The sequence below is a fragment of the Bactrocera tryoni genome, chromosome 1 (genome assembly GCF_016617805.1).
Source record: "Bactrocera tryoni isolate S06 chromosome 1, CSIRO_BtryS06_freeze2, whole genome shotgun sequence".
Classification (NCBI taxonomy): domain Eukaryota; kingdom Metazoa; phylum Arthropoda; class Insecta; order Diptera; family Tephritidae; genus Bactrocera; species Bactrocera tryoni.
In genome coordinates this window covers 42,716,968-42,743,723 of record NC_052499.1, presented here as the reverse complement: position 1 = coordinate 42,743,723, position 26,756 = coordinate 42,716,968, and the positions used below count along the sequence as shown (strand labels likewise).

General features: G+C 35.1%; 2 protein-coding genes across 2 annotated transcripts in view; one reads left to right on the top strand and one right to left on the bottom strand.

Moving 5' to 3' along the window:
- LOC120768043 (RYamide receptor) overlaps nt 1–26,756 on the top strand; it is a 368,160-nt gene that overhangs the window by 126,466 nt on the left and 214,938 nt on the right. The window lies entirely within an intron of this gene.
- On the bottom strand, nt 17,351–18,537 carry LOC120768123 (phospholipase A1-like). Its single transcript, XM_040094712.1, has 3 exons — nt 18,498–18,537; nt 18,146–18,422; nt 17,351–18,074 (listed from the first exon to the last, which is right to left on the bottom strand). Exons 1-3 carry the CDS (start codon nt 18,535–18,537, stop codon nt 17,351–17,353), a joined length of 1,041 nt encoding a protein of 346 aa, XP_039950646.1.

Below are 26,756 nucleotides of genomic sequence, written 5' to 3'. Positions count from 1 at the left end.
GTATATGCACATCCCTAAAATGTTAACCAATTTCAGAGTCAATTGTAAACCTACCTTCAACATGCGCGTGTGTGAGTGGATAAACAAACATATCAAATAAACACACTTAAGTAAACTATTAGTTTATTACTATTTGCCGACTGGTAGCGTTGCGCATTTTGAGCAAATAAAGGTAAATATACATACATATTTTATATGCATGTGTAATTAAATATTTATTTTGGTTTTTGAGGGGGCAATGTGCTACCCTGAACGTGGGTTCTTCTCCGCCAGGGCTATGAAATGGTGAATTTATTTATTTTACTATTCTCTAGTGGATTGAGTGCCTTATGCTTTTATGTTTGATTTGAAATTTTAGGAATATGTTCTTCTTTATTTCGCTCAAACTGCATACGTTAGACACCCTAAAATTAAATCTATTAACCACAAACGAATTAGAACTTTAGAACCAGTACGAACCAGAAGTCCAAAAAAAATCGGCTAAACTTTCATTTTTCAAAAAACCTATAATCTTTTTACTTCTTTATGTTATACGTGAAGTCAGGGGTCGAATCGTTGCATCCTTGAACGTATCACTCGTCACGTAAAAGTCTGTATTTCGTGTTATGACATACGTGATCGTAACGCTTCTATCGTAATCTGGCATGATGACAAACGTGAACGAGTATATAAACGTATCCGTCATTCGAACGCAAATTACCAATCGTAATAGACAAATTTATAGAAATGTGAGCAAATTTTTTTAAATTTTATGTTTTTATAATTTTTAGTAATAAAGAACACAAATAAGAAAAAAATTAAAAAAAAAATTATTTATATGAACAAAATTTTTGTATTTTAGTTGACATTAAAAATAAAATTATTTACAAGGTAAAGGACATATACATATTTGAATTAAATTTATTAAAGTATACATTATTTGGTCTCTTATCGTTTGGTCGATTGCGGTTCGCTACCCCGGTGCCCATTTCTTGTGTGTGATAAGAATCGCAATTTTGAGGGTCGTAACTTATTCTAAATTTTATGCAGATCTTATGTTATGCCTCACAAACGTTAGTAAATGTTCCACTTTTGTGGGGTGATGCCTTTCTCTCTTGCCATATCCAAAAATTCTCCACCGTCTTTTTAAGATTCAAATGCTTTGTTCAACAATAATCTACAAAGAAAATTTTGTTAATGAGGACTCATAATTTGTTTTTTTTTTATGCATACGCTATTGCTACGATCTCTTAGCTATCTCCGCACTGTTTTTTTATCCCCATCACTTTCACTTGAGCTCAAATAAAAAAACAAAGTTGGATATTTATTTAGCTTTTTTTAGTTTATTGAAAATTTCGCAAAAGTTTTGACAGTTCCACATCTAAAAATACGATCCAAAGCAATGTGGAATTTTAAAACTGTTGTGAATTGAAAATACATTACGATCTGTTTGCTATCGTATGCCATCATGCCAATCACTGCATACGATTGACGTATCACGTAATTTTCTTTCGTATGTTTGCCGATCCGTGCACGGATGTAACGATTCGACAGCAGGTTTTGTTCAGATGTTTTCGATTCACCAAATGTTTAAGAGTTCTGAATCGAACACACTATACCAGTTATTTGAACAAAACGGCAGTTTTTGCGCTTCAAGCTAACTCAAATGGCACCTAGCCCGCAATAGTAAAAATCGTCTGAAATTTGTAAAAAGGAACTATATATCATTAACGCTTACTTTAATTTAACAAGCGGAGATCTTACGGAAAGAAGCTGTATATAGTTACCTTTTGTACTCTGAACAGATTTTATGGAAATTGTCACGAAGTTTGTAGCAACTACCAGAAAAAGACATATATGTACATATCTAGATATATAAAAGAAAGTCGTGTTAGTTACACTTGATAAAAAAGTCTTTAATATTATGAGATATACAGAAACATTTTCGAAGCATTTCACAGAACAGTGCAATATTCAAGCGGAAACGTTGAAGTACATGCGTACAATTTCAAACTCATCCTTCCTCAAAAATAAAGCAGTTGCTAAATGTTGGGAATAGTAAATACGTAGTGCTATGGAGTATGATCTATATATGTGACCTGGTCTACGAAAAGGGAACTAACGTGCGAAAACTAGTTTTCTGGGAAAAGCTGTTAAAAATAATCGTCAGTTTCTCGTTATCTCATTAATTGTTCTCCTTTTTTTTGACACCTAAGCCCCCTTTCCGTAGACCAGGTCACATATACATATCTTACGATTAAAGAGCACTCAAACACTCCACTGCCTGCATTGTCCACGGTGTTTATTTCTTCTCTTTTCAACTTAGCAAATCTCTTTTCAACAGTGGATTTCCCTGGTGCAAAGCACAAATTCAACAGTATTTTTACCCCAAAAAGCACTGCTTTATTATCACGCGAAATGCTTTTAGATCCAGTTTTGGTGAAAAAACAGAAGTTACTTTACCTAAAATGCAATATCTCTGGTTTCTCAATTGCTAAATTTGTTTAGGCTTCTTTTAAAGGTAGGAGCTGAATAGAAATCATATAGATAGTTTTAATAGTACCATCTATGTAACAACCACAGTATATATATATATATACATATATATATACGTATATATAAAGATGTTCAGCTGGACGAGCTGAATTGATTTAGCCACTTGTTTGTCAACCCGTCTGTATTTACGTGAACCAGTCCATCAGTTTTCAGATATCAATCTAAAATTTTACACACGCTCTTTTCTCCCCCAAAAAGCCGCCTCTTTGTTAGTATCGCCGATATCAGACGACTATAGCGTACATCTACCTTATAAACTGAACGATGAAATCAAGTTTGTCTTTGACGAAATATGGGACGGATTATTGCGTAAGGCAACGGTATGACCTTCTAGGAAATTTTTTAGATCGGAACACTATAGGATATAGCTGCTATAATAATTGACCGATAAAATCAAGTTCACGTATAGATTCTTTTGTATGTATGAAGGGTTTTACAGCTTCGGTGTAAGCGTAGTTAACGTTTCTTTGTTCTTTTGTACGAAACAATTACAATTTGTATTTTGACCCAACTTTTATAAATTCAATGCTTCTCGAAACAGGCCGATTTTAGTCAGGAAATTACAGTACTAATATTTTCTGTGCAATCTTGTTTTCACTTTAAGTATATATATACCTCTCCATATTTATGTACGTGTATGTATTTCAGCCTCTTCGACTATCTGTTTGTAGTTATAGTTGGTACTGTTTATTTATTCATTTCAGTTAGATTAATGGGAAATAGAAAGTTTTAAATCCGAGCAATAAAACAAGTGTAAATGTTATCCCCAATACGTTACTAATACTTTATTGACAACAACGAAAAAAGTTCATGTTTCGACAAAAAAACATACATATGTGTGTTATTATTTATTGTGAATGTTCTATATGCATGTACTTAAGTATATACTGTTTTCAGACGATGTCGTGATTTAACATATGTGTACAGTGAGGTGCCGAAGGAAACGCGCCCCATGTGCGGTTTTATGAACTTCTCTTTTTCATCAAAGAAAGGACTCTATAAAAAAAGATTTTGTATAAACTATAAGGTTATATAATCACTTATAATAAATCAGAACATTTTTTTTATATGAAAGATCGGAAACAGGTAGAGTAAGTTCGGGTATTGGGGGCGCCATTTTACTTCCAACTTAACACATGCCAAACGATAGTAATGGAAGCAAGTGTTTTAAATCACTTATTCAATTCAATTATCAATTTGTTCCAAAAAATCGATTAGGTTTAAGGTATTCATCTGAAAATTAAGAAAAAATGAGGCCTCGCCAAAAGTTGATGAATAAAACTGACGGGTAATTTGGCTTATGGTATTCGGAAAATAATTTGAAAGCGAGAATAGCAGACTAATTTCTTAATTCATAGTTGTATAATATTTTTACGTAAAAAAAAACCGACACTCGTGACTTAAGAAATAGAAAATAGTTAAGAATAAATAAATTAATATGAAAGTTTTACCCAAAGGTTGGAGCTTAAATGTAGAATGTAGTGGAAGAAAAATTATTGCATCTTCAATCTGCCTGGTAAGATCCAGCAACAGAATATTCCTTGTGTGGTTATGGTGTCCATATACAATGAGAAGAAGGCACTCTTCCTTTTTGTTTTTTCCCTTACGGATGTATAGCATGCCGAGTCCCTAAGATCATTCTTCAAAATATTTGGATTTTGATTTTTCCGTCGAAGGATGAAAAGCCGTGTTACAAAGTTTCCAATGATCCTTGCTCTGTAGATATTATTAAATCAACCTGACGTCTTCCTTTGCATGACAAAACAATGGAAAGTCCTGCTTCATCCACGTTTCAAACTGAAGCAGTTGAAACTTTTGTTTCTCCTACTCTTGCTCAAATATATCGAAAAACACGTTCACATTTCTGCTGGAGCTCGAAAACTAAGCCAAATTTTTTTTTGTTTCTGAGTAAGAATCTATGACGCCTATCCTTCCCAATACGTTGCTTGATTATAGAAAACTTATTTGGCACCTGATTTACCAGCTTTTTGGCTTTATAGGAAAAAGTATTTGATAACTTTAATAAATAATTAAAAATATCTTTCGTGCCATTCTGTATTATTTAAAATAGTTATAGGCTGCTATTTGAATTTTCCATTTTTACAAAAAAATCGATTTCAATAAAACTAATATGGGTACCTCAGATGACTGAAAACAACATGCCTGCACTTAACAAAATATTTCCGTCAAATTCTCATAAGCGCAGAAAAAAAGCAAAAAAGCTGTACCCGAACAGCCCACAGCACCCGATATTACTCTAATAATCAGGATTTAGAGACAAACAAATAGTTTCTGAAGAATTAGTTTGTTTCGACATAAAACTATAAATCATTCAATTACTTCAAGAACGGATATCAGCTTCTAAGAAAATATCGACCAACTCGTCAAACGTGTCTGATTTAGTAAAATAGAAAAGCTTCTTGATAGGACGACTTTTTGATCAAACAACACTCTCCTTTCATTAATGCTTTCTGGGCAATAGCGCTGCCATAAATTGTAAAGTTAATGCCATTTGGATAGCCACACATCGGCAGCCATATAAACAACAATCTAAGTACAGCTATGTACAAATACGTATACATATGTATAGTACTATATATCTAAATATTAAGTGCATAAATGCGTAAATATATTTTGTTTAATTAGCAAGCCAATATGTTCTTTGTCCATTGTTAAAAGCAAAGTGCTTAAACACACACATATGCATGTATGTTATGCAAGGCTCATATTAATTTTATACATATGATACTCAAATGTAGGCAGAGATATGGGTTTCCATATGTCATATATAAATATACATTATTTGCGCACACTAAAAAGCACGAACAAAATTGTGGTTTTAAAAGTTGCAAATAAATTAGTTTCAGACATTGGATATATAAATGCGGTTTCTTGTAGTTTTCATAGAGCTCTAGAAAATAACTTGCAAAAGCACTTACTTGCAGAGGCGAGAGCTATAAATACGACGGCAATCATCAGCTGTATTATAACAATATTGAGATTTTACTAATGTAAATAAATCAATAAAATTAATAAATCACTGGCCTCGGCAGTTTTACAGTCATAATATTTGTCATGTAGAAAATAAATTTTGTTTGAAAATTTACTCAGTTTTATTGCAAAGAAATATATTTTTATTAGTGGTAGAACTCGCATCAGGAGAACAAGCTGGCCATTTCAAAATGTGGATATTTTTACGCTGAAGATATATTTTCGTTGACCTACTCGTATGTAATTTTGCGTTGTCTTGTTGAAAAGAGAAAGAATTTTGCGGATGTAGGGTAACAGATTTGCTCCTAATACTTCCTCGTACTCGGAACTATTCATTCGGCAAGAAGGGCCTGCCAACTGTACTGTTCCAGAATTTGAAAATGCGCGTCATACCATAAGTTGGCCTTCACTGATAATGCGCCTTGAAAAATATCACCACTCTTTTCGTATATCTCTCCAGTGTCCAAAAAGGCCATCTGGACCATCAAGGTTGAATATTTTCTCATCGGAAAAAATCACCTAGGACCAATAGTAAAGTGTTTTTTAAGCGCTTTCTCTACTTTCTCGCAACAGTATTATTCAAAATTTTATTTTCCTTAATCTTACCTGATGCCAGTTTTTGTTCATGCGATTTCGGGAAAAACTGGGACAAGAGACTCAATGGTGTGGTGTCAAGAGAAGCGGTTCCCACGTACAATGTTAGGATTTCGTTTCACCGCACGCCGAATTGTTGAATCAGATGCAAACATTTGGTTCTCTCTTTTCACTTTTCGTCTTGGCGTCGTTTTATTTGAAAACTGTCGCCAAATTTCTCTTTTCTGTCGAGTATTAATAATTGGGGTTGGCTGGTAAGAGAGGTTTAAGAGGATTATTGTCAATTTAATATGATTTCTGAGCTGAAAACAGCTACTGGGATTTATTAGCCCCAGAAATGCTTTCTTGTTACATCAATTCAATGCCAAATCGAATATTCGCATTTATCAATAATAATGGAAACATAATAAATTACAAGGAAAAAAGATCAGTTTGTTTCTTTTCTTTTTTTAGGGGTGGTAGCTGTCTTTATACTTGTAGCAATGAAACACCGATTTCAGAGCATTTCGCTTACTATTAAAAAAAAATAGTTTTTATAGAGTTACCATAGAGCTTTAAAATAACATTATTCGTTTTTGGAATGGGAACACATTTTTTTTTCAGTATTTCACAGATATATAATGTCTTTATAGCCATGAAACAATGTGTATATTTGACATATGGCCAGATCTCATGTGAGATAATTAAAATCATAATGGTTGTGTGCGGTTCTGAAAATAATTCTTTTTAGAAAAATATGTATAATCTAGGTTTCATATATTTTCATCACAGATTGAAAATGACAATACCAAGGGCTCTCTAGGTTCACAAATAATCTGAAATTGACGATATTCACTGGGTACATTTATTTATTACTTTTAATTTAGTTTTTTTTAATACTCAAAAGGGTGGAGTTATTTCTTTCCGGAATATATGCTTGTTTCCTCTTATTATTCTTTTAAACAGCGGTAAGAATATATTTCTTATACTCTTTTTTCACAGCTCAAATTATAGCAAATTTCGATTGGGGTTAGATTTTCGGAAATAAATTTTTCTTTCGTTGGTATGTCTTTCATTAAAAAACAAATATGTCTAACCATAGATGAACTAAAGTAATTTTCTCTTAATGGAATTAGGCCAGTCCGGAATTCTTTTTAAAATCGGTTATTTTATGACTTAAAGTGCACATTAGTGTCTTAGAAAATTAAGTTAACTGGAACAATAGAGAAAAAATGTTTCTCTATCAAATCCATTCTAGTTTTGAGCTTTCGGAACCATCAGCTTAAGGACATGGAGCATAAATCAATTCATATATTTACAATTTGAGTTGCAGTTTCAGAATACGTAAATATTTTCGTTTCAATCGGGGTTTTATTAAAATAAAATCTTTTAACGTTTTTTGGTAAAATTTTGAATATTTTCTTTACAAGTCTGGCCTTTAGTGAAAAATTTAATTAGAAAAGCAAAAATTATACGGAATTTGTTATTGAGTTATTTACTAAAGGCAATTCCGCAGATTTGCCAAAAGGTGGCCATTTTCTATCAAAATATCAGAACTGTTTTTTATAAATTAGAAAACTTTTTAAATAAAGCTTGAAGAAACAAACTCCATTTCAATTTTCTTACTGTAAGAATACACTACTAGACAGCCTTGTATCTTTTATGTTTATTAGAATGTACTATATAATTATTGTTTTCTACTGCAATTTGTATGACGACAAAGCAAATATTTGATGACTTTATGTTAGCAACAGAAGTTCTTATAGAAATCTCGCATTCTTAGATTTCGATTCGGAAGAAATATACTTATTTTAGTTTCCTTACTTTACTCAATCTCATAGAGAGACGTGAATCAAAATTTCAGCTAAATAGTACATTGGATGACGCATATGTAGGTGTATTTTACAGAATATAAATTATTCTTTTGAGCGATTAATTTATTGAAAAATTTCCTAAATTTTCCCTTAGTCTAATCCTCAGGATTTAGATAAAGTTCATACAGAAATTTTCTTACAATATTTGGTGAGTTTAACTTCCATCCCTTCACTCCTATAAGCATACTCAATTTTTAAAATAAGACCGAAAAGCAGTACATAATCAACAACAGAAACAGAAATGGTAAATAATCTGTTGCTGTTTAATTCTGTGGTCAAACGCGCTCTATTATGAAGTATTAATTTCTGTTTTACAATTTTTAAAAGCCGTAAAACGACTGTTATATATGAAAATTTTCTGAGGGCTTGGCTTACCAATTTTTGAAATGAAACATAAAGTCCTCTCAGCATCAACATTTGTTTATATTAGTTTAAATAAACATTTATTGATTATGTTAGTATTCTAGTAATATATTTATATTTCGCTGAAATTGGTGACCATAAACTTAATGACCTCTAAAAATCGTGTTACTTTTTTAGGCGACCGCCTTTTTGTGATTTTATTCACAAAGTTTGCTAGTTAGTTGCTAAAAACAGAACATTAACTTAATTATTTTGGAACTGCGGCTGTGGGTGTGTAACACTCACCGCGGTTTTTAGCGTGAACTTAATATAATGCCGTCAGAGGAAGAAGCTTAAATAGTCGCCACGTACAAAATTCAATTTTCGTTTGTCCATTAACATTTTAGTATTAGCCAAGGACAGCCATCGCTAATGCGTGTGCCATGGCGTATACGTGACTTAATCAATGCAAATTGGGAGTTGTGTTATCTCGATAGGTACCAAATATATGGACAAACGACAAGTTTCCGTTAAATTATATTTCAATATTTATTGCACATTATTTAGTTGGCATGTACTCGACATTGAGACTTACTTTGAGCTGGGCGCGTTCGAAGTAAAAACCAAAGAATACAATAGAATATATATAATTTTTAGTGTTTTATTATTTCGCTTGTAACACCGTTAAAGTGATTTCATGAAATGCTTAAAGGAAATATATGGAAAACAAAACTAAAATGTAAATATAGGCAGGTCAGTTGGTGCTCTGTATATAGAAAGTTTTGTTCTACAGGAGTGAGCACTATTCAATATTGTTGTGCTAACTGCTATCGATTACGCAGCTAATTAAGATGTTTCAAATTTCGAAAGGGAACAAACAATAAATAAATGGTTATCCCAGAATAGAACAGACTATAATAGAATAGGGAAGGAGCAAACATTACATCATTATTTGCTTGCTTGCACGTGTTTGCCCTTTGTATAGGTGAATCGTTTACCAAACGCTTGGAGTTATACTACATACATAATATTTATGAGTATATATAACATTTATGGTGTTATTCATTTACTGAATTTTTGCGAGTTACAGATTGATGATTAGTGGTCGATAACATGCTGGCAAAAAGCAAGGTCGAAGTTGTTTAATACAGTATATATGGATATATTTTAAGAGAGTTGTGCATTTATTTTATCTTTACGAGTATATGGTATTTTACTTACACTCTCGTAATGCATGTGTGAAAAAGTATCCGGAAATTGTAAATAAATTATTTATCAATATTCATTTTGTGGCCTTCAAATTAACCCTCACAAGAAGATGTAATACGCTTTGCCAACGATTTTTTCAGTCCTCGAAACATTCTTTATAAGCACTTTTTGGGATGGCCTTCAGCCCTTCAGCGAATCTTGTTCTATCTCTTTGATCGACGGAAAACGGGTTCCACGTATCATTCATTTTGGGGAATATGAAAAAATCACACGGAGTAGAATCTGGTGAACACGTTGGTTTATCAATAATATTCATTGCGGATTTGGCTTTAAATTCGGTCACAATCGTGGCTCGGTCCAAAAAAATTCGTATACATATTCATACCCAAAATATTCACCAAAATCATTCGAACGGACTCGCAAGAAACGTCGACCTCTCTTGCCATCACTCTAACTGATTGCTGATTTTCAAGTACCATATCCTTCACATTTTTAAATTTTCAACATTTGAAGGAGTTGAAAGTCGTCCAGATCTAGGCATGTCCTCAACGATCTTTCGACTGTCCTTGAAGACTTTGTACCACTCGTAGACTTGTGTTTTTGATAAAACCTAATCACCGTACGCCTTTTCCGAAATTCGCAATGATTCCGCAAAAGAAATTTGCCAAGAAATATAAAATTGGAGACAAATTCCTTGATCGCTATTTTATCCAATATACAAATAGCAACACGCTATTGAGGGGTACCAACTTAAACAGCTGATGTAGGCGCTCATATTTTGAAAGAAAATTGCTGCATTGGAAGCGATGATAATTCCCAAACCATTGTTGAGACACCGTTACATCGTTAAAAATTAATTTTTTGGTGTTTTGAAGAGAGAATCAGTGGTCCATATTTCCTCAAAAATTAAGCTGGTCACAATGTTACAGTCGAGCTATATATCTATTATTAATGACTTTGTCATGTTTAGATTGAAAGATGTTGATGTGGACGACCTTTGGTTCCAACAAAATAGGGCTTGGCACACAGCCAAAGAAGCAATTAGTTTATTCAAGGAAACTTTGAGTGAGCCCCTTTTCTCGCGTTGTTTGCCTGTGGTGGGGCCTTTCAGATAGTGCTATACACCGCTGGGCTACTTTCTGTGGCGTTATGTGAACTCGCTTGTTACGCAGATAAGCCAGAGACGACTGGCGCCTTGGAAGAGAATATTTAGCGCGTTATTGCGAATATACGACCCCAAGTTTTAGCCAGGCAGCCGCGGTGATCACTTTCTCCAAATCATTTCTAAAATTTAATGGCAAGCGCTTATTTTTATACTCTTTCAACCTGTTGCTACAGAGTATATTAGTTTTTTTCACCTAATGGTTGTAAGTATCACCTAATACTAGGTTTTTGGTTATATATATATATATATATATATATCTACGATAATGATGACGAGAAAAGTTGAAATCCGGTTGACTGTCAGCCTGACTGCCCGGTCATCCATCTAGCAGTCCGTCCGTAGAAGCTCTTACTAGAGTAAAAACTGATTATGGGTGTGGCAGCCCCATACTTTTTGGAGAAATTACATATCTCGGGACCCGACCGACTGATTTCGACTAAATTTAGTATGTAGCATTTTTCTCATTTGTCTATGTGACAGTGCAAAAATGTACAAAATTGTACTACCTCGCCTACTTTTCACAAAGTACAATTTTAAATTCCATTTGATTCTTTCACTTTCACGGGATACAATTTTGCACTAATAAACCGAAAATATCGGTTAAGGTACAATTGAAATTCCGACAGAATTCTTTCCTGACAATAATAACCCCTAGACCCCTTATAACTAATTTCTTTTTAGTATTTCTTTTCAGTGAGTATTGTTTTGCGATTAGGAAAATGACACTGAGGCCGAGTTAAAACTAGTCAAATATCGCAAGTCGGAAAATAGTCATTCCCTGAACAGGGTATAATAGATTTGACACGTGGATGAATACCTTAGTTTACGAGATATCGACCTGAATTTTTTTATACATTCTTTTCTCAGCAAAAAGCTGCTCATTGGGAACGCCAATATCGGACATTAATCCATGTATGGAAAGCTTTTTTATTTGAAAAAGTGTCGTCACAAAATTAGATAGAATATTTCCCAAGCATAGCTATAATCTCCGAATATATTGCTCAGATCGGTTTGGTTGCCTTTCGATCTCTTCTAAAAATTATGAGTTATAGCTTATCGATTTCATAATAAGAGAGCTTTTACATATTATATAAGTTTGCAAGCACGTAGTTTCATAAACGAATTTAGTATTTTTTTCTAATTCTCTCTTTCAACTGTAATATTTTCAACATCAATTCTGATTTTCTGCTTAAAGAGCTTAAATTTCCAAAATGTTAAAAAATGTTTAAGAGGCACTTCAAGTCTTGATACTTTGGTTCCCCTTAAGGATGCAACTTGCAAAAGAATTCGCAATAACTACAATATATGTATATATATGTGAAAGATACAACACGAAGCAATCGAAAAACAAAATTGGCGACCGGTTATGCTTAACATCCACTTTTTACGGAAGGAATTTAAATAATTTTACTTTCAACCGAATTCGCTTTGACGTCAACAAAGATGGGGATACCTGAGTGTATTTTTCTTTCGTTGCTATTTTTCTAGGCTCACACATCCGTTCAGCTTTTTCCACCGACGGCAATGCACCAGCAAAGCACATTTTACTTTAATGGCCTGGTACTTTTTGGCAAGCTTTCGCTCCTTGTTTGGACACCCACAGGAAGTATGCGCTGTAGAGATAAAATTAGAATAAAATTTAATTTGGTTAGGACACAGGCACTTTATTGACGTCGGGTTACCTCAAGGCGTTTGCTTAACAAGTACAATTTACCGCCGCAGAAATAAGAAATGTTAGGAGGCAGCATCTTGCTTTTGGTGATTTCGAGAATTCGACATCACCTCTAGAGCATTGAGGCGTAATAATTTATTAAATTGAATTACAGGAAGTTAAAACAAAACCTATTTTAAATATTAAATATTTAAATACTAACAGGAGTTTTACGGTCTGCTTCATCTTATGCATGGCAGGGTTGGTAATCCGAGCGTATGATAAAAAATGAGGAAGAATAATACTCTTCGTGACGTTTGCGTGCTGCCGCATAATTTTTCTTCAGTCTTTAAGTTTTCTTCTCTTCAAGCGCTTAACCTTTCGTCGCTTTTCGTTCAATAAGCTTGCCATCATTTATCTCCTCAAGTCGTCCAGTTCACCTTTGCGTCGGGTTTTATGATCTTTCATTCCATCTTACTTACGCAGCTCATTTCTACAAACATTGGTGCGTGTCACCAAAAGTGCCAAGCAGGAGAGAATGAAGAAGAATACAAATAATAAAAAATGCTCGATAAGCAAAACTGCTGAGCATTTTGAGTGGACTGCATATCTTTTTTATAGCACGCATTCGTATATATGCTTGGCGCCTGAAAGTATGCTAAGATTCTTTACTGCTTTTATCGCCACTTCAAATAATTTTTAACTCACCGCCAGTAGCTACATATGGACTAACATAAATTTTTAAAGCAAAATCCGTTTACGATTTAACTGCCGTTACTAAAGCAAATTACAAATAATTTAATTTATTTTCCTCAAGTGATTTTTTTTGTACACACTTCCGGACGCTTGCAATGAAGGTAATGGCCAGAATGTTCCAAAAATTATTTTTTTATTGCGCTCCTTATATTACTTTAATTCAAGACTTCATTTTCTGGTAGTTGCTTCAAATGCATACTCATTTTTTTTCTATCCCATTTGTCGTTATTCGGTGGGGGTGGGGATTATTCAAACAAATTCGCCCAATAAATAACAAACAAGCCAAGCAATAGATATTATATAATGAAATAGTGTGGAAGATGTGCAAATGAATGTCTCCCAAAGCCGATAGAGACTAGCCAAAAGTAAGTAGCAGTTGTGTTTTGTCATTTGAAAACAGGTTGAGCTTAAGTAAGCTTTTGTAGCGAGCAGCGCAAAGCTGATTCTCATATAACTTCTGGCATTGTTATATATTCTTTGTTGAGCTTAACACATAACTGTTATTACAATTGTAACTACTATGTATAACTGTTGTCAGAAGTCTGGAAATTGTATTTGTCCGTCTACAGTAGCTCAATGAAACTGTTGTAACGAATCACTTTGAGATTTTTTATTAAGACTTCATTTTTATTTTATTAATGCATCTCAAGTACTGATATATTTGAACGGTAAAAAACAGAGACTTGCACACCTTCAATTTTATTCCAAAGAAGGGTGGAAGAAAATATTGGGTAGTCGAAAAAGTCTTTTCGTATTTCTAACCAAATTTTAACTCATTTTTTTATATATATAAAAATTAATAAATAAACAAATATGTACCATTTTAATCGACCACTTTTTGCCACTTTTCCTCTAGAGACATTATTCCATCAGTGCAAATCGAAATTACGAAATTAGAAGCGAGCGCACCATTGTTTTGCTAGACGAACTGGTACAGCATCGTCTCAGTAAACTACACAAGTTTCAGTGGTGGCTTGCGTGGCATTCTTCCCTTTTTTATACTAAAATTTCAAAATATACAAGGTTCAAAATATACAGTAAACAGGACTTAAAAAAATAGAACAAATGGTTTGCTCGGCAAATTCTATTTATTTGATTCAAAATAGTATTCTTCTGCTTCAGCTTTTTGCACGGTCCATAATCATGTCGAACGAGTGTTTTAGCTCGTTGGCCGCTGTGGCCGCCAGCATGCCGATGCAAGCCTTTTGAATGGCCTCTACTTCTGCATAACGCTTTCCTTTCATGAGCAAATGCATTTTTCCGAAAAGGAAGAAGTCGCACGGTGCCATATCAGGTGAATACGGGGAGTGATTAATGGTTAAAATGTGATTTTTGGTCAAAAAATCGTCATTCGAATGTTGGATTCTGAGCAGTTTTTGTTCGTCAGTCAATTTGTGTGGAACAAACCGTGCACACACCTTTCGTAAGCCCAAATGTTCTGTCAAAATGCGATAAATCGATGTTTTGAAGGTGTTAAATTCCATTTCCATGAATTTCAATGATGATTTCGGCTGATTTTTGTTGAATTCAAGCACATTTTCGATGGAATATCCGGTGATCACGGATTTTGATTGGCTTACATGTTCATCGTCATTTATGTCCTCACGACCACTTTGAAAACATTGAAACCACTCGTGCACTCAGCTACGGGATAGGCAATCATCGCCATAAACTTGTTTCATCAATTGAAACGTTTCTGTAAAAGTTTTACCAATTTCAGCTCATTTTCGCACCGGTAACACAAACATATTGACACTTAAAACGCAATAACTTCACTTCCAATCGATGAAATATCATAAAATTTAACAATCGATAAAGATAGCAGATTCTAACGCACCAGTCGACATACATATAGATGGCGCCAGCAGGGGGCGCTAGAAGTTTACTTTGAAACGCTCCTTGTAGCGAAATTCTTCTTTATTTTCACTCATTTTTGAACAGCTGTAACTTTCTTTCAACTTCTTCGAATTTTTTAACAATGTGATTGGTAGTACTGGAGATATACGACTGCAACAACATCTATTGACAAAATACGAAAAGGATTTTTCGCCTACCCAATAATAACTTAATTAGTCCCTACCAGAAGACTTAGTTTATTTGCAATATAATATTATCTCTTCCAAAATTAAATAAATAAAGAATATTTTGAGATATCAAAATAAATATTGTATGCCTATTAGATCATTATATTATTCAGAAAATTTGGTGCCGACTAAGTCACGGACATTCTAATGTTCGGTATATGGTAACTATTGGAAAGTATGAACCGTTTTTCATAATTCCATAGCGAATGCTATTTAGCGGTCATTTAATAACCGTCCTTCCTCCTTTACTGACGTATATACCGCTTTTTCTTTTCTATACGGGAATGATAAATAGATACTTATATAGAGTTTGGTCTTTATTCACAATTGCAATTCACTCAGTCCAAAGTAGCACTTGTTGGCAAGAGTTATTCGGCGCCACAGTGTTGCGAAACCGGAATTTTTTGGAAATCATATTGCCTAAACTGTAATTTTAATTGTATCGATGAGAAACTTCTACAGATTGGTCAGAATGAAATCCCAAACAGAATGAGTGAAAAAAAATTTACACCGAAAAAAATTGTTGGGTCAAATTTTCAACAAAAGTAAAAAAAAAAAAAAATTGTTCGAAAAATTTACAAAAAAATGTATTTTAATTATTCTTTTATTTCTGATAAATACCCTATGATTAGTTTTTTAAATAAAGTATAGGGTGGTCCGAACAAGAATTATAAACGTCAAATTTTCATGATTTTTCGATATTTGTTGAAAAACTCTGAAATTTTATATAAAACCAAAATCCATTTCATTTCTTATTTGAAAGGTGGCAATAAAAGCTTTAATTTGATACCCCTTTGAAGTCAATAGCTTCAGTTTAAAGAGAGTTATGCTCATTTTTGTGGAGTGCTAGAATAAATGTAGAATAAAAAAAATAAGTGATTCCGAGAATTTCCGTTCTATTTCTATGGAATAAATACTGAGAGTGATATACTAAAATCGCTATGACTCCCAGGAGGGCAGGTATGGGCAGCTGATTTTTTCACAGTTCGTTAAAAACAAATTATGTAACATTTCTGTAGTGGTTTGGAACTGGGACTCTCTGGGACTTTTTAGATATTGCTTACCTAACCCAAATTTAAATGAAAAATGGACCTTTAGTCGGATTTTCGCTCTAAAAAAGGTGGATATGAAAATGTCTCAAACAACATTCCTTTGTTTTACAGAAGATACTTGTCCGAAGGCAGATTTTTTTTCCGAATCAAAATATCTGTCACCAAAATCAAATGAGATCATTTTGAATACAGCCCTGAAATCCCCTCTTTTCGTGAAAATTTTGTATATTTGACTTCTAAAATCAATTAAAAATCAACGGGCCAACATAAAAATAAGCTTTATGTGTTTTTTGTTTACTTGGAATGTCTGTGACAAAATTGCATAATTAAAAACACTGAAAAAAATAATCGGAGAAAAGTTACTTTTCCACTAGCCGCGGCGTTTAATTTTGAGGCTGACATTGTTGTTGCTATTAATACTGGTGAACGAAATTATCTACGACTTCGAAGTTATGACTGTTAACAGTGACGGGGGAGCTGAGTCGCGAGTGCGACGACTGCTTATTTGATAACAAGATAACAAGACTCATTTCCTTCTTTCCAACCTGGAGAAACTTTATGATTAGCGTTTTCTGGGGTTCACGCAGACATTGCCTATATGTAGAATGTGAAAACGGCCACACGAGTCTATTATGCCGAATTGTTGTCCTAATACTGCCAAATCCACCATATACCACATACGATGGGTATGTGGTAAATTCTTTCTTACCTTTCAGAATATCAAAAGAATTGATTGCGTTCTCATGTCTAAATTCCTGCTATCAAAGCATCCAATTATAAACTATTCCACAAAAAGTATTAATTGTCACCGCAACAAGTCAATCAAGGGACTTGTGACTTGGCTTTAGGAATTTTAGAGACGATGAAGTGATGATATGATAAACACTACTTATTCCAGAAATGCCATTTAATAAAACATAACAACCCTCAGTGAATATAGACAGATAGTCTTGTGCCGATGCATAAAATTGTTTACACCAAGAACTTGTTCAGTAAACCATAGAGGAAACAGAATGTAATGATCAGTTATGGTAAATAAATATAACCCACAATGATTTTTTTTTATATCGAACACTTATTTAGTTTTTCAGTATGCAGCCATTATAGAAATAATTTCCTTAATCAGATCCGTAGCCATAGGGAGCAGTGCTGCGTACGGGTACATAGAAATCTCCAGCCACCATATAAGCGTTCGTAACAGCACCCATTTTCACACTACTGTATGACGCACCACAACTCTTACTTACGGCCTCTTGATAGTCACCACAACGCATGCTTGGGAAATTATCGGCTTTCACAGCTTCGGCGTAATAGACGCAAGAGCGAGCATGGCTGCAGGCACCAGTCAAATCCAGACCACAACCGGGTTGCTTTTTGCCACCATTCGGGTAGAAGGCACCTTTACCAATTGGTTTCAGGAATCCCAGTTGTCCACCATCAGTCTGGATGGATTCAACGTATGTAGCATCATCGCTGTTGAGACGTTTGTTGGGCTTATTGTAGCTGTAGAGTGGCAGCGCGGGGTCCAATCCAACAATGGCATGCAATTTACCAGAAGCAACATTTTTGCCTGTAAATCCAGCAGCTTGAGCACCCAAACTGTGACCTATCACCTCGGTATCAGTCAGGGAGAGACCGTGATTCTCCACCAAAGACTCAATCATGTCGGCGATCTTTTTGCCCACTTTGGGTACAGCCACTACACTGGATATATAGTCGATGGAACGAGCGCGTGCCCAATCCACCACAATGATGTTGTAGTCACCATTACTTAACCAAGCATCACGAATATTCTTGTTCATATCGGCTTTGTAACTCTGAAGCCAACCATGAATTAAAAATCTGTTGAAGTTTAGAGAGGAACGTCAGTTATAAGTATACTTATAAGAAAAACTGCGATCAAATATACTTACTTAGTGGGATTGCTGGCATTGAAGTTCGAGTTCAAAACAGTTTCAGCGGTGACTGTAATTTTCTGTGCAGTAGTTGGATTTTTTTGCGTATACAGATAATAGTTGACGGGCACTAAATTGAGACGGCCTTCTAATGTGTCCTGTTTCTCACGCTCCGCAATTGCATTCTCGCCCTCTTCAATGGTCATCCAGACGAATGATTCATCCACTTGTGGGATATACCAGCCATTCTCGCCATTCTCGCGACCCTCTTCCACAGGAAAAGCCGAAATAGCGGCTGCGAAATAAAGACAGAACCGACGTGAATATATTTAAAGTAAGCTCAGCTTTTTCGAAGTTGATAAATAACTACCTGCTAATAAAACAATTGCCAAAATATGCAAGGTCTTCATTTCTCCAGATGTGTCAACGAATAATTGAACACAATAGATGTGCGAGTCTTTATATAGTCAGCATTATCTACTGGAAGATGGCAGATACTTTGTCTTAAAACAATCGCAATTTAATTATTTCACGCGGCGAACACACGCCAGAGATAAATGATCACGGTTTCAATTATAGATTTGTGACATGTGACCAATGCGAAGTGTGCCATGAACTGCCGAAGATGGCACGGTTTGCCACCAACGAACCAGCTGATAATTTAAGTCGCAAAGAATAATATTGTTGGCAATTGAATGCTTAATAATTTCATTAGATCTTGATAGTAGAATATTTCGATTAATTGTTTTGCAGAAATACCATATCAATTATTTTCTATTCACGCTTATGCAAAAGGGCATTTATTTGTTTGTGTGGGATTTTTTTTGTTTTGAATCGATATTGCAAGCACGCACAGTAAGTGTGTACTTCTTTGATAATAGTTAAAAAATGCAATAGAGGTTTAAATTATTAGAGGTTTAGGTAATTTCTAATGATGATGCCGACGAGATTAAAATTGATATTGCAACCGGATGGGCCTTTAATAATTTGAATATTAAAAAGAGAAAAGTTGAAATTGAAAAAAAAATAAATAAATCGAACCATAAAGAAATTTAAGTTTTTACAAGATAATCTTGTATTTTTCTGTACTCTTATGTACCAAGAGCGAATTAGGAAAAGTACATTAATTCTCTTGTTAATAACGCCAGAAAGGTCAATTCTAACAGTGAAGAGCATAAAGCGAGCTCTATGTTAGAGTTAATTAAAAAGTTGGACAAAGAGCTTGACAGCAACCTTTTTTAGGCAGAACTTTATATTTGTGAAACTACTTCCCCAATTTCAATTTTGTTTTTTTAGAGAGTTATATACAGTTAGAATTTTCAAAAAATCGATTTTTTATTTGATTTCTTTAATGCATGTTGTTGGTAGTTACACCACTTATAACTGAAGAACGGCTAAGCCGATTTGGCTGAAAATTGGTGGGGAGGTAGCTTAGAACCAGGGTAAGGACATAGGAGACCTTTTATCTCTTTACGTCAAAATTTAATACAACTCATAAATACAAAATTTATGTTTCAAATAATAATTATTTGTCCAAAATTCATGTTTGTAGGAATCATTTGAATGATTCTTCTTCAAAAATAATACAATTGCTAAGTATTTGTAGATTAGTAGAGAAGAACTGCAACCAAATACGCAGTGCAATGGATTATAAGTGGCTCAGTAATCAGTCGTTGAGTATGTATTATACAACATGCATACGAAAAGACTGATGTCATAACCTTTCCATCCGACTTTTTCGTCATTCCACGCCTGAGAACCGGTTCATCATGTGCAGTTCACTAGAATGACCGTCGATTGGACTCCAGTGGGAAATGATGGAGATATGTTTCTATTGTCACACACCGGCGCAAAAATTCGGTTTTATTACGATTAAAGAGCACACAAACACTTCTCAAAATCAGTTATTCGTTGTTTTTACTGGATTATGAACTTGCGAGGTACCAACTTTGCACATAGCTTTCGAATCTTTAGAGCATCATTGTCCTCGGTGCTCAATTCGCCTGTTTCCAACTTAGCAAATATCTTTTCAACGGTGGATTTCCCTGAGCCCAAATTCAACAGTATTTTCTCCCAAAAAGCAATGCTTTATTAACACACGAAATGCTTTAAGATCCATTTTTTTGTAAAATAACACAAATTGCTTCACAAAAATGCTATATCTCATTAACTAATGGTTATAATCTAACTAATAGAAATCATATAGATGCTAGTAGTAGTATTATCTATGTATCCGCCAAAGTGAAGCGTGGACGGGTCCTCTAGTATCTAATAATACACACAGTAAATTTCATATCGTTCCGGTGAATATTTTCGAAGTTACTTCTTAAATATATTTTTTAGTAATTAATCGATGATTTTTTTCACCGAAAAATATTTCTTTTTATAAACAATTTAAGACCGAAATTTCGCTATCAATAACAGCGAATGCATTTGTGATAAGGCTGGTATGGGTGGCAGGCCACAGCGGAATCGCAGGAGACTGTAAAGCTCATGAGCTAGCAGAAAAAGGCACCCTAGAGCCGTTATCGGTAGAATGGGAGCGGATCGGATCCTTTATCGTCCTGGGCTTTACTATTAAATAGCCGGGTTTCGCGGAAGCTTAGTCAGCGCTGGGAACAATCGGTACGTGCGCTGTGACAAAAGCCTCTTGGCCCAAGATCGATAGCAAAAGATCAGGTGATCTCTTTGCCTTCAAAAAGGCTTTCCTCTCCTTAGTAATGAGGCTTTTAACGGGCCATTGCCCTATTGGCGTCCACGCAGTTAGTTTGGGAATCCTACTGGACGCTGCCTGCCAAAGCTGTATGGAAGAAGATGAGATGGAAACAACTCAACACTTCCTTCTTGACTCTCCCGCGTTTGGGCGATCAAGACTTAATCGGAAATTAAACGCCTGTGCAAGTTGACATTGCTCACCAAGCGTTTTGCAAATCTATCGTTCGAACGCCGGAGTTCTTCCTTTTTATGGCATCACAAATGACTACATATAGCAGTCCACGTGCGAACATTCTGATCAGCCATCTAACCTAACCTACCCTGACCTAAGGCCGAAATTTAGGTAAAAAATCGATTTTTTTTTTGAGAAACCGCCATTCCACCAAAAATGTTATGTCGCTTATGCCTCGGATTAATTACCACATTTAATATTACTTAATTATTACTTAATTTTTAATTTCGGAGGATACTGTTTAGAGATATAGTGGTCACCGCAAAACGTCCTTTTTAAGAGGAGCTCCCGGTGATCAGCTGTAGTTCCTTTCCAAATAAATATTTTTTCTAATACTAAGTCCTGAAATACAGTTAAAAGATGCCGTTATATGTGTAAACATTTTTGGATCAATAAATTTAAAAGTTTTCTCAGAAAAAAATTTTGAAAATTCGCCTGCTAAGTGTATATAACCCCTTAATATTCCCATCACATTTTGAAAAAGAACGAAATTCTTCCCATTTAAGAAGATTTATGGGTGTAAAATTAATTACATGGGTCCTGGTCTTTTTATAGCACCATACACTAAGTATTCATGTCTATCATACCGGCTGAGAACTGTTACTTGTTAGTAATATGGTATGCATATTATTTCCTCGAATTTATTTATATCTAGATAAATTTTAGAAATACCATCATTACGTCCTTCTCTATTATTCTTGTCATTAATTTTTTAGATTGTATTTATCGCTATTTTGTTACATATTGTAATGAACTATTAAATATATTTATACCTTTTCTTATTTATGTTTGTTTATTGAATTTACGAATTGTTTACTTTATCGTGATTTGTGGTGGTGCGTATAGTGAATAAGGCCGTAAAACTAGTGGACAACTATCATAGAAACGCTACGCACTTTTTAAGATATAAATATCAGTGAGATAACAAATATCAGTACTGAACGCTGACATAGCCAAAATTATGCTAATACATCGTTTGACTCGGAAGCTATAATACCCTTCACAAATAAACAAGTTTTCCAAACAAGAATTTGATTTTCATCGATTAGTTTGCATGAAGTTATATCCTATAGTAGTCCCATGTCCGCGGTTCGGGTGGGCAGCTTCTTGAGAAGAAAAGGTCGTGTGCAAAATGTCAGATCAATGTGTCAAAAACCTGAGTGACATATACACAGATACAGCCATAAATTAAGATATTAAAGTGAAATTTGGCACAAAGGATCGCATTAGGGAGGGGACTATTCGGACGTAATTTTTTTGGAAAAGTGGGCGGGGCCCCGCCCGCCCCGCCCCCTACTAAGTTTTTTGTACATATCTCGGAAACTACTATAGCTATGTCAACCAAACTCTATAGAGTCGTTTCCTTCAGGCATTTCCATATACAGTTCAAAAATGGAAGAAATCGGATAATAACCACGCCCACCCCCATACAAAGGTTATGTTGAAAATCACTAAAGGTGCGTTAACCGACTAACAAAAAACGTCAGAAACACTAAATTTTACGGAAAATATGGCAAAAGGAAGCTGCACCCAGGCTTTTTTTTAATTGAAAATGGGTTTCTAGCGATATTCGCCGTGGCCAACGCGCAAAGGACTATAAATCTTTCGCAGAACTTTTCTCTCGAAAACTCGCAACGTCGACTCATGAGTTGTTGTCATCGTCCAGGTCTCTGCACCATATAGCAGGACGGGAATTATGAGTGACTTATAGAGTTTGGTTTTTGGTAGTCGAGAGAGGACTTTGCTTCTCAATTGCCTACTCAGTCCGAAGTAGCACCTGTTGGCAAGAGTTATCCTGCGTTGGATTTCTAGGCTGACTTTGTTGGTGGTGTTTACGCTGGTTCCAAGATAAATAGACGAAATTATCTACGACTTCAAAGTTATGACTGTCAACAGTGACGTGAGAGCCAAGTCGCGAGTGCGACGACTGTTTGTTTGATGACAGGAGATATTTCGTCTTGCCCTCGTCCTCTGCCAGACCCATTTGAATTACTTCCTTGTCCTTGGGGATACCAAATTCAGACATCGCAGCATAAAGGCAGCTCCTTTTCGTACTGTCGAAAGCAGCTTTGAAATCGACGAAGAGGTGGTGTGTGTCGATTCTCCTTTCACGGGTCTTTTCCAAGATTTGACGTATGGTGAATATCTGGTCGGTTGTTGATTTGCCAGGTCTAAAGCCACACTGATAAGGTCTAATCAGTTTGTTGACGGTGGGCTTTAATATTTCACACAATACGCTCGATGGAACCTTATACGCGATGTAGAGGAAGCTTATCCCATGGTAGTTGGCGCAGATTGTGGGGTCTCCCTTTTTGCCATGAATTGGGCATAGCACACACTTAAATTCCAATCGTTGGGCATGCTTTCGTCCGACCATATTTTACAAAGAAGCTGATGCATGCTCCTATCAGCTCTTCACCGCCGTGTTTGAACAGCTCAGCCGGCAATCCATCAGTCCCTGCCCGCTTTGTTGTTCTTCAGGCGGATAACACAGTACAACAGCTAATCTGGGGGTGAGAAATTCCAAGTCGGGGCGATGGTACTAGGTCAGTATGGTAAAACCCTCAAAGGGTTTGGCGTTCGTATGTGTCAGGATTTTTTTACGACCTTTTTAAATTTTTTTCTTATCCATTTTGCAGCTCCTTTATTCGCACATGCATAGCAGTTCAATGGATTGTGTCCTTCGCAGGATTAGTCAAGTCATTGAGTTCCAGATGGCATACTTTCACGTCTTGTATTTTCAATCCATTGAACCCGGTTGTAGCAGCTTTTACCTATATTTGGTACCCAATTTTTCGTTCACTATAACTTTGATTTTGGTTGAAGTACTCGTACATCTCGTATGTTTGAACAAAATCAGTACTAGAATTTCCCCTTTTTTATGTGTTGGGAGACATATCGAGGTTATATTAAACTACGTTTTGCAAAAATGTTACAACTAAAGCGAAAAATATCCAAGATAAGGAAAAAATTTAAGGTCATAAAAAATTGACACATACGAACGCCAAACCGCCCAATTTCTATACTGACTTAATTACGCCATCACCCTGACTTCAGACTTTCCTCACCCCAAACAATAATCCCAAAATGTTCCACAGTGTAATTGCTATTCGAACTTTTTCATGGTCGGGCAATGAACTGTCTGCTCCATCGTCATCGATTGGGGAATCGGGTTCGCCTTCTCCTGGCGTTGTGCATTTTCTGCCATTCAGCAGGCTGGAGAAGTGTTCCCTCCATAATTTAAGTATGCTCTGGGCATCGGTCACTAGATCACCTTTGGGGGTTCTACAAAAGTATGCTCCGGTCTTGAAACCTTCTGTAAGCCGCCGCATTTTTTCATAGAATTTTCGAGCATTGCCCTTGTCGGCCAGCTTATCAAGCCTTCATACTCACGCATTTCGGCCTCTTTCTTTTTCTGTCTGCAAATGTGTCTCGCTTCCCTCTTCAACTCTCGGTATCTATCCCATCCCGCACGTGTTGTGTATTTTGGAAAGTGATACAGTATCGCAATGATTGGATTTGAAAATCATCTTGCTCAAAGAAAAAAATGCAAAAACGCGAGGAAGAATATATTATGTTGCTTATTTCAGCTACCTTTATTAATGCAAAAGGACGCGATCTATCCAGATATTATTTGCAGCAGAACATTGGAAGATTTTAACACCTTAGGCATTAATCTAATCAACTTTTCAAGTTTGAGCCGCTCGATGAGTTTTAAACACTTCTCATTAATTAGTTTGAATAAAGCAGGATGTAGGTTCTATTGTTTATATTCTCCACGAAGTTTTTAACACCTCGAAGGAAACGTAATAGATACTATAAATTACACACATTACAACATTTTTTCCCAATAAATGCCAACTGCACTTTGGAAAACCAAAACGCTATATACAGTTGAAGTACTACAAAATGTCAGCTGTATTCATTGCTTACTTTGTCTGTAGTAGCCGCTAAGGTTTCCATATTCGTGGGTCTGTGTAACTTTTTCCTATTTCGAAAAATATAGGGAACCTTAAGGGGCTGTCGATTTACAAGTTAGAAATTGATGAAAGAGCTGAAGGCTATCCCGAAAATCGAACCTGCGAAGTGTTTTGACGATTGGAAGAAGCGGTATCATAATATCCAATGGCTACAACATTAATGTACAACATTGTTCACCTAACGATTGTTTGTAACACTGAAAACTAATCTAGATAGATTTGAAACTTGCTAGCACTCAGAAAAGTCGGTATTGCAGGGGATTGGGTAACCCCAATCACTTGAGAAAATGGGAGAATGCTGCAAACAACCATACTTATTTCTCATATTACAGGTTTTCAAAATCCATCTGATTATTTCACTTCAACCACCAGATAATATATTGGAATAACACTTTGAACAAGTAGTGCCTACAATATGTTTATTCTTTTACCCAAAATTGTCGAAATCGGGCAAAACTTTTCAAGGAGTCAGACACGAAATATCAGGACCCACTGAATTTGGTTGATTTTTTACCGCAAAAAGCGGTCAATCTGTGAATTCAAGTAACCGAATTCTGGAAGAATAATTTTGTTATGACAACACATTCCCTTGTGTCAAAAACGAGTAAAATCGGGTAAATACTTCCCTAAGCAACATATATCTTTATATGTAAAAAGTACATGTCACGTTGTTTGTCCGCGATGGACTCATAAACTACTCAACCGATTTTGGTAAAATTTAGCACACTGTGTCCAGTTCGAACCAACTTAAAAGATAGGATAGTTAAACCAATTCCTAAATAAAGAATACAGTGAAAGCTCTCCTAAATAGATGCCCTATTAAGGGGTTAGGGGTAGTCAGAGGCACGAAAAAATTAGAGTTTTCAGTATTTTTTTTTTTGCTCTTAAATCATGTTATTTTACATGTGTTGACGTGAAGTCACGAAAATTTCAAAAAAAAAAAATATTCATTTCCAAAGTTATAGTTGTTTGTGTTGACCCTGTTCCAAAAAAAGGTACTTGCGGTGACAAGCATAAATCCTTGGAGATTCATCTAAAATCAATCGGACAAAAAAAAAGTAGTTTTATAAATAGATAACCTCGGGCCTGATAGGAGGATTTTTTTTATTTTTAAAATTAACAAATTTTTTTCTAAATTTTTGCCAAAAAATCAACAGTTAATTGGTCTTAAAAAATCGAAATTTTCGAAAAAATAAAAATCCTTTGATCAGGCCCGAGTTTATTATGTATTCTAAAAGCTGCATAAATTTCATTAAAATCTACAGAACGATTTTTGAGTTATAGTTGTCACCGGTTCAAAAAACATTGTTTTGAGAAAAACGCGTTTAAAGTTTCACACTAGCGCTTTGAAGTGCCCGAGCTCTCTTTGTTATTTGCCAAATAACTCAAAAGCTAAATATCGGATCAACGTGAAATTTTCAGGGAATATTTTAAGATATTACACTCAACGAAAATGCAAAAAAAGAAATAATTTTTTGAAAATTCTACCTACCCCTAACCCCTTAAGCGGACATCTCCATTAACCATGCACATTGTTGATGTTTATTAAATACAATCTATTAAGCGGACAACTATATTAACTGGACAGAAACGCTGGTAACCGAACATTGAGAAAGGAGCCTTCAATTCATTATTTTTTCCAATGAAATTTATTTGTGTGAACATATTCAAAATTAAACCTCAAGTACAACCATGGATTCTT